The 10052-nt window shown below is 39.4% G+C and overlaps 1 protein-coding gene across 1 annotated transcript; it reads right to left on the reverse strand.

Annotated features, from left to right (window-relative positions):
- LOC109833399 (glycylpeptide N-tetradecanoyltransferase 1) lies at positions 1189 to 3036 on the reverse strand. The gene has a single exon (XM_020401052.1). The coding sequence runs from the start codon at positions 2839 to 2841 to the stop codon at positions 1516 to 1518; it is 1326 nt and encodes a 441-aa protein (XP_020256641.1). The 5' UTR covers positions 2842 to 3036; the 3' UTR covers positions 1189 to 1515.

Below are 10052 nucleotides of genomic sequence, written 5' to 3' on the forward strand. Positions count from 1 at the left end.
CCCTGTAGTTCTATATGTTGTGAATAGACAGTACACCACATATTTCACATACTATATAATAGAAAAAAAATCCTCATGCAAAGCAGATGACAGTAGCCACAAAACTATTGCATGGACTAAGACCACATTTTGGAAATATAGTTTAAATTTGGGTTAACTGCAAACAGACCCCCTTTAGTATGACCAATTGTGAATAGACCCCCTGTAGTTCTATATGTTGTGAATAGACCCCTCTAGTATTGGTCCAAGTGCGAATACACCACGTTAATTAACTTTTCCAACTTAAAAAGTCCAAAAAATAGTAATTAGGGGTCTATCCTCACCAAGAGAACTATAAGGGGTCCATCTGCCTCCTCAAACCTTTTAACGATCTTGAGAATAAATAATTAAAAACTCACTCACGGGGTCTATTCGCAACAGATAGAACTATATGGGGTTTCTTCGCAATTGGGTGTCATACTACAGGGAGTCTGTTCGTAATTAACCTTTTTAATTTTATGTCCATTATTATGACTGTCGTGACAGAATTAGCATGTCACACCTTCATGCACACCTAGCTAAAATCGAAAAATTACAATAATCATCATTACGTGTGGATAATAGAATGTCCTTCTACCAGATAAGGAAGATAATAGAACATCCAGGTTAGAAGTCAGTTTGGTCTTTGAAGACGACAGATCTCAAAATTTCTGTGTGAGCTTCCAGTATGTAAAGATGGCATACTGAAAATTGAAGGGTGACTGTTTGGAAAAATGTCCATCCAGACACTGTAAAAGACTCTAAGGAGGAGGGGGGGAAGAAAGAAAGGGGAAAAAAAAGATATGGGGAACAAAAAGACTCTAAAGAGGACAAATTTGTTTTCATTTACCATATAGGCCACGTTAAGTTCAAACTAATTCCATGTAATTATATTCCCACCCCAAATACACGTAATCCGCCCATGAAGATAGTGCCTTAAGGACAACATAAGTAAAGCAACAAGAGAACAAAATTTGAACACTGTCCACAAGATGCAAAACAAAAATCATGGAAACAAGTTAATTTTTTTGACTTGTGTAACATACCAAGTATCTGAACAAAAGAAAAAGAAAAAGATTAGCAGCAAGGAGTAATGATTCATGCAACAGAATAGACAAATAGTAACTGATGATATTGCAAACTTCGTTCTTGCGGACTAAAGTTACCATGAGCTAAAAGATCGTACACTGAAATTAACGAGCTCGGGAAAGAAGCATACTCTAAGCAACAAATATTACATAAGAGTCTCCATAAGGAACAGAAGATATCAAGGTAACTTAGATTCAAAGCAACCAAAATTACTTCAATTTCCAATCATGAAATTTCAAGGATCAGACATCCCACAAGTTCAATTTCTTTACTTTCATGACAAGATCATGGCACTCCAAATTATAACAAGACATCAAAATCCTAAACCAAAAGAGGGAAACGAACAAAACGATGGCAAATGAAAATGTTACCACATTTTCTGCAACAGATCCAAGCGAGACAACAAATTCAAAGAAGCACCAGCCCCAGCTCCGAAGGATTTAGGGCATTCCGAATCCGATAATTATATAGATAATAATGCAGCTGCCCATCACCCGGCCCAAACTTCAGCTCCTTCAAGAACTCCTCATTCTGCATCACATCAAGCGCATTAAACACATCATAATCTGTCTGCTTCGCCACAATCAAAGCATCATTCATCAGCTGCAGCAATGGGGTCTTCGTAGTCACATTATAATATGAATAAGCCGCCTTCAACATTGAGTAATTCTGATTATTCAAAATTGAAGAGGGCAGTGTATAAAAACTACAGAAATCAGTGACCTCATGAGTCTCAGGACTCTCAACCAAGTAGCTATCAACCACATTCTCAATAGGGAGCAGCCAATGCTCGACATCATCCTCATCAAAATCCGGTGCCACTGCAAACTGACCCAAATACCCCCTCAAAAGCCTAGTCACCGCTGGCACATCCCTAAGCTCCATCTTTCGAAACCCAGGAGTCACTGTAGTCTCGGGAAGCTTATAAAGCCGAATCGTCCTGCTCATCGTCATCCTCGCTCCGAGCCTCGAGAACCCAACATCAATGAGCTTCTTAGGGTTCAGAGATCTATGCCAATACCTACAAGTAGTAATGGGAGTCGGCAGCACAACTCCGGCAGTATAAGCAGCCTGCCAAATATTCTCCAGATGAACTCTCCTCGTAACTTCTTTGATCATCACAGGCGCCAATCGCTTCGATCTGAGCTTCTTATGCACGCAAAGGAAATTGATTTCAGCCATCTTGACGACCTGATCCCTGACCCGCAACCTCGCCGGCACTCCAGTGATAAAAGCAACCAATTTCTTCGTCGACTTGACACGAACTCCGATATGCCAGGCTTTGTAATAACCAGGAGGACGAAGAGCCCACTGAAGGAACTCCTTCGAGTAATTGAATCGAAACATGTTCTCGTCATCTTCGACGTAGTTGTTCGTGAGGAGATTGTAAACCTCGGTGCAGGTCGAATCGAGATCCATGTCGCAGGTGACCCATTCATAGGGCGCAGGGAGATTGTAGGGTTCGGCCTTGACTTCGGAGAGCGGCGTCGGGGGCTCGATCGGGCCCTCGGGGAGATTGGGATTGTCGAGATCTTTGAATTGGCCAACTGGCTGAGTCTCCCAGAACTTGTGCTGCTTGTTGACGCCTAGGGTTAGGGTTTCCTGGACCCTGCGAGCTAGGGCTTCGATGGAGGCGGAGGAGTCGTCGGGATCGGATATGAGAGCTGAGTTGGAGTTAGGGTTTGGATCTGGAGTCTCGCCGGAGGACGAGGAGTTGTTGTCGCCGGTTGCCATGGAGACCGATCGGGGGGATCTCTGGATCGATGGGACCTAGGGTTTGAAGCTCGAAAGGCGAGCGGATCAAGGGCTAGGAAAGGGAAAGCAGGGATGACAATGGGCTCGGATGGGTATTTCTACTGTGAGGAGAAGCTCTGATGGGTATTTCTACTGTGAGGAGAAGGTCCGACCCGTTAAGAAAAGGAGTCGTGTTTTCTTTGTAGAAACTTGTCAAGTCCCTGACTTAAAAATAAATTTGTAGAAGACCGTCGGTCGGGTCCTTAAATATTGGGCAAGTTGCTTATGAACCACGTTACTCGTATGTTATTACGAAGTTACTTGAACTCACATTTTAGTGCTTTTTTTAAACATATTTAAGAGTTAATAAGAGTTTTTGAAGAATTGGTAGATTGTTTGGCTTCGAGAGATAAAACGCGATAGGAGATATAATGGTGTCATAGGAAAAGAAAATCTAGAATTTTGAAATTTCTAGTTAGATTAGAAAATTTTTAATATTACTGTGATCTAAGAAAATTATACTTTCTTTTAAGTTTATCTAAACATTCGATCTAGAGGATAACATGAATTACTTTTTTTCCCAAACAAAAAAGAGAATTGTTACTATTAGACATCTGATATTTGTTACTAAAAACAAAAGTTATCATGATCTTATTGAGAGTACAAAAACCAGTATGAATTAAGCATTTATTTAGAAGTCTTTATCTTTTTAATTTCGAGAATTATTTCGATCTACTTTCATGACCAGTGCACATATATCATTCTTATTTTTATTAGCCTGCTACGCTAGTCGTAGTGGGTCTAGCGGCTTTCTATTCAAGGTTGATAACAAAATTTAGAAAGACTTCTAATCTAGTTTAGCATCTCAATACCAGTCTTTTTAAAATAATTTTTGCATGATTTCCCACAAAAATTACATGCAGAAAGATGGACCTTACTGATCAATTTTGCCTCCTGCAGTTCATTCTATGTAAGGTATTTCCTGAAAGAAAAAGATGCATTGGCAACAGAGCTTTGTATAATACACAAGAAAAACATAACTGCTTGAGTATCAATATTCAGTAAATAATCTAAATGAGAACACAAATATTAAGTACATAGTTTTAAGTACACTTTTCTCTTTCCTCATATTGTTCTTATGGAGTAATTATCTTATTATCTCTTTAGGATTTTAGATTGGTCATTTCTGACTTCAAGCTGTTAAGATGCTTTGATGGTTATAGCCTGTCAATTTATCTTCCAAGAGCCAAAGCTTAAAATAAAATATAAAAAAATAAAAGAAGTTAGACTAATTCTCAAGGAAAGCACAGGATATAATAGAAACCTTCCTACTATGATTTGCAAGATTTATCTGAAAGCCAAGAAATTGATGGTCCCACCAATTTTGGAGTATGTCGACACAGAAAATCAACATTTGTGAGCAATGTTTAGACAAAGGGGCGGTGCATGAAAACTCAAAAGGTGGTACAATAAAATGAAAAGGTGGACACAAAAGTCAAATATGTAGGCTATCCTGAGGCTATAAATAGTCTCAGGATCAGACGCAGAGAGTATGTAGTGAGCAACAACAAGCATAAAGTGAAAGAGAGAGAATAAAAGAGTGTTAAGTCTTTTATGTTCCTTCTCCGGAGTAGAAGAAGTCCTCTTTCTGCCCTCATTGTTGTTGGTGTACCTCTAGCCAAATGTCTAGAGAAGAAACTTTGTATACTCATTATATTCATAGTGGAAGATATTTCTGGACTAGGTACCGTGGTTTTTACATTCAGTTGTGTTAGTCTAAGGAATGTAGACTCAAAGCTGGAATCAAACAAATTGTTGGATAGCAAGTTTCCTAATTTGTTTTGGTAACAGGATTATTAATCTGCATGTTTTAGTAACATGGGTCTTAATTTGTTTTGGTAACAGGTTATTAGGATTCTTAATCTATTTTGTTTTTTAGTTTTAGAATTCCTAGTCTGTTTTGGTTTTAGGTTTTTTTATACATATGGAACGCCTTAGAAGAGATTAGACATCAGAAAAAGAGGGTTTTGAGAGAAATTTTCAGAGAGATCTCAGAGAAATTAGATCCTATTTGTGGGCATTATAATCTTCTTGAATATTAATCAAAGAATTGTGTGGCGTGGCTCCCGAGGACGTAGGCACGATTACCAAACCTCGTTAAATCTGGTGTGTTCTTTCTTGTTTACTTTCCTGTAAGTTTTTTATCTTTTATTTGCTTAAATCTGGTGTGTTCTTTCTTGTTTACTTTCCTGTAAGTTTTTTATCTTTTATTTGCTGTGATTTTTCCTACTTTCCTACTCTCAAACCTTGTTTACTTTCCTGTAAGTTTTTTATCTTTTATTTGCTGTGATTTTTCCTACTTTCCTACTCTCAAACGCAAGGTCCGAAAAGGGAAAGGGTTCGATTTTGTTTCGAATCCCCAACAACTGGTATCAGAGCTTCGTTCAGAAGGATTGTGAGAGAGTCATAGCAGAGGAAAGCAAATCTAAGATCGAAAAATTTGACGGTTCAGACTTCGCCTACTAGAAGTCGCAGATGGAGGACTATCTATACCAGAAGGACTTGTATCGCCCGTTGATGGGCAAGGCTAAGGGAAAGAAAAAAGAAGAAAGAAGAGCCAGACGAGGATTGGGAGATACTGGATAGGAAGCCTCTAGGGAAAATCAGATTGTCGCTCGCCAAGACAGTCGCACACAACATATTAAAGGAGAAGACAACGGTGGGGCTTATGAAAGCGCTCGCGAAGATGTACGAGCAACCGTCTACCGCAAACAAGGTGCATCTCGTTAAGATACTCTTCAATCTCAAGATGACAGAAGGAAGCTCCTTCACAATGCACCTCAGCGAGTTCAACATGATTGTTGATCAACTCATCTCTGTAGACATCATGTTCGATGACGAAGTGCAGGCCCTATTGATTCTATCGCAGTTACCGGATAGTTAGGTAGGTTGTGTAATGACAATCAACAATTCAGTGGGGAAGGATAAGTTGAAGTTGAGTGAGGTTGTTAGTATGATTCTATCCAATGAGGTTAGAAGGAAATCGTCCAAATTAGAAGGTTCAGGTTCAGCCCTAAATCTTGAGCAAAAAAGCCAGAAGAAGGGTAATCAGAACAGGAATCGGTTGAAGTCAACCAAGAAGAGGTCGAACTTGAAAGTTAGGTCTATCAAAGGAAAATATTGGAACTACGGCCAGGAGGGCCATATGTCTTCAGCATGTAAAGCACAAAAAAAGGACGCGAATGAGCAGAAGGCTCATCTCGTGCAGGATGCATTGATCCTTATTATGGATAGCAATTATGATTCTTGGGTCATTGACTCAGGAGCCTCGTTCCACACTACTGCTAATAGAAAGCTTCTTCATAACTATATAGCAGGGGACTTTGGGAAAGTATACTTGGGGGATAATGAACCCTATAGTGTTGTTGGAAGAGAAGATGTGCAAATACAGTTGAAGGGCTCTAAGTAAAATCTGAAGAATGTGAGGCACATACCAAAGCTGAAGAGGAATCTTATTTCGGTTAGCCAGCTTAGAGCAGAAGGCTATGTTTTGACATTCACCGGGGATTCGTGGAGGATCTCAAACGATACTATGATTATTGCCCGAGGCAACAAAACAAAAACTCTCTACCTCAACTCACATGCGAGTGACACCCTCGTAATTGTAGCTGGTAAAGAGAGTATGGATCTGTGACAAAATAGATTGGGACACATGAACGAGATGGGGATAAAGATTCTACATTCACAGGGGAAGCTAATCAGCATCGATTCCGTAGATGTTGGTGTTTGCGAGGACTGCATCTTTGGGAAGCAGAAAAGAGTTAGTTTCCAGAAGGATGGAATGCCACCTAAAACTCAGAAGCTAGAGTTAGTTCATACCGACGTATGTGGTCTAGCTAGCATGTCTTCTCTTAGCGGTTCGGCGTACTATGTCACCTTCATCGACGATCACTCGAGGAAGGTGTGGGTATACTTCATGAAGCACAAGTCAAAGATGTTCGTGATCTTCAAGAAGTGGAAGACCATGGTGGAGAACGAGACAGATCTGAAGGTGAAGTGTCTGAGATCAGACAATGATGGAGAATACGAGCTGGAAGAGTTCAAGAGGTTCTATGCTCTAAATGAGATTCGTTTGGAGAGGGCTACTCTAGGGACGCCACAATAAAACGGTGTTGCAGAGAGGATGAACTGGACATTGACGGAGCGTGCCTAGAGCATGCGATTACATGCAAGTCTGCCTAATATATTTTGGATGGATGCGGTGCATACGACAACTTACTTGATTAATCATGGGCCATCAGTTCCTTTAGATTACGGGATTCTAGAAGAGGTTTGGAGTGGCAAGAAGATTAATCTCTCATATTTACGAGTATTCAGTTGTGTGGCATATGTTCATATTAGTGACCATGTCAGGGACAAGCTGGAAGCTAAGTCACAGAAGTGCACATTCATTGGATACAACATTGATGAGTTCGGGTATCGTCTTTGGGATGAGAATTGTAAGACCCTAGAGGGGGGTGATTAGGGTCTTATGCTAATCTAATCTGATTGAATGCCAATTAAAATTACTTAACAAATATATTCTTGCAAGATAGATATATAAAGAGTTATGTGCAAGAATATGCAATGTACACAAGGTGATATATCCTATATGATAGAAATATGTGTAAGGATATATGAACAATAAGATATATCCTAACAAAGAGGTATAGACAATATATGTGCAAGGATATAAAATTAACACGAGGGTGAATTAATCATAAACTAGATAGAGGGAAAAACAACAATGAGCAATTGACAAAGGCAATATGAATAATAAGCACGAATGTAAAAGTACGCCAATGCAATCACAAACAAAACGATATGTTTACGAGGTTCGGTCCCCACGACCTACGTCCCCGCTCCTCACCTCGAGGAGATCTCCACTATCACAACCGGGTTTTCTACGTTCACCCGAACAACGTTTACACCTCACAATACAATCACTATGTAATCACACCTCACACACTAAGTGTTGGTCCTAGCCCGTGTCCTCCTCCTCAAGTGCTCGGTTACAACCTCTCCCTAGGCACGTCAACCGACGCCACTCCTCTTGGATTCGACCCCGTCTCTCACCACACACTTCTCTCGGTGTACAAGTGTATTACAAGTGAATCCTCACAATTAAGCACAATATAAATCAATTGATTGTTCTCTAAACAAGGTGAGAACTCAATTAAGCACAACTCTTAGTCACAAACCCACAACCCCAAATTATACTATGAATGTAAATACAATAAGCTCAATAGGTTGTGTGTGAACAAAGAGATAATAAAATCAACTAAACTCAATATGAACACTAGCTTAATAAAAAGATAATCAAACAATATAAAATATGAAGCTAGATTGAGTTTAGAAAACTTCTCAATAGATCAAGAGTGGAAGGAGAAGAGTTGGATGCTCAAACACCAATAGATGATCTCCTCACACCAGCTGACTTATCCGGTCGACCGGTGCGGTCGACCGATGGAGCTCTCGGTCGACCGTACCGGTCGACCGACAGACTCTCTGTCGCCCAGTAAGAAATGAACATATGAGCGGTCGACCAGATCGGTCGACCGAAAACTGATATATATATAAAAACAGATTTTGAAAGCTGTATATCTGATTTTAAAACACTGTTTAAAAATATCAAATAAATTCCAAAAAATATAAAACTCTGGGGAATGATTGTAGACATGATAGTAAACATGCTACAGCGACTGGTTATCAGAAAGGAGTTCCCAAATGTAAAATATAATCATTTTGCAAGGAGGTCCAAAACACGAAAATATAAACACATGAGTTTTGACATTTTAGCTAAACCAACTTTTGAAACTTTACAAAATGATTTTATAGACATGAAGAAAGATGTAAACTATTGTTATGAAGTCTATAAACAATGAATGTAGTATTTTATCAAAATACACATATAATGCATTAAAAACATGATTTCATTGAACTCACTAAAATTGATATTGATGAAATCATATATATGCATGTAAGTATGAAACAAAAATATGTTTTCTAATTATATTCAATTGTTTCATAGTAAAACTTGAAAACTATCAAACCAAAACATATGTGTATATATATAACTATATATATACAAAAACCAAAACGTGTATGTGTGTATATGATTGAGCTTAAAGTACTAACACACATAATATAAAATCTAAACTATATTACCCAAGCTTGAACTTGATCTTCATTAAGCTTGACTTGGTAATCTCGCGGATGAAGCTTGAACTTGATCTTTAACTTGAATTGTACGTTGCTTCACCGACATTCCGCCAACCTCCATTTGATATGATCGTTATGGCGCAATCCATCCAACCTCCAACAACGTTGTTTGTCTACAATACATAGGAATGCACAAACACTAGACAAACAACATTAGTAGTAAATTATTTGTTAAACATCATCAAAACAAGAAGGCCAACAAGAATAACAGGAAGATCATCAGAAGCAGGGATATGATATTCAATAAGGAGGTGATGTACAAGAACAGGGACAGTGCTAATGATAGCCAAAATAGTGGAGCAACACTACGGATACAAGTGGATTCGAGTACATGGATTTGGAGGAACTTCCAGATAGGGAAGACAAAGTCAATTCTGACCAAAGAACGGAGGAGGCTCCATGTGCAGAGACGACTACCCAGGACGTGGAGCTCAGGAGGTCATCCAAGGTACCCAAACCGAATATCAGATATCTCTCATCACTTGATTATTTGCTTTTGACAGATAGTGGAGAACCGGAGTTCTATGAAGAGGCTATGCAAGTGAGTGAATCTCAGCAGTGGGAGCATACGATGCAAGAGGAGATGGATTCTCTACACACTAATGGACATGGGAGTTAGTCCAGCTACCTGCACAGAAGAAAGCTTTGCATAACAAATGGGTCTATCGGGTCAAGCAAAAAAGTAATGGAAGCAAGAGATACAAGGCCAGATTAGTCGTGAAGGGGTTCCAACAGCGGGAAGGAGTGGACTATACGGAAATATTTTCCCCCGTGACCCAAGCAAAAAACTAGAGTTGTACGCAACTTCAGTTGGCTTTCATGTGTAGGAGATGAAGACGGAGCCACACTAGGAGGATCGCCGAGATCACCGGGTTGATGATGATTGAAGAATGGATTTTTTTTTTCGTGTAGGAGGATGCTTGCGAAGAAGGGAGAATTCGGGTGAGCTC

This window comes from Asparagus officinalis, chromosome 3, assembly GCF_001876935.1.
Source record: "Asparagus officinalis chromosome 3, Aspof.V1, whole genome shotgun sequence".
Taxonomy (NCBI): Eukaryota; Viridiplantae; Streptophyta; class Magnoliopsida; order Asparagales; family Asparagaceae; genus Asparagus; species Asparagus officinalis.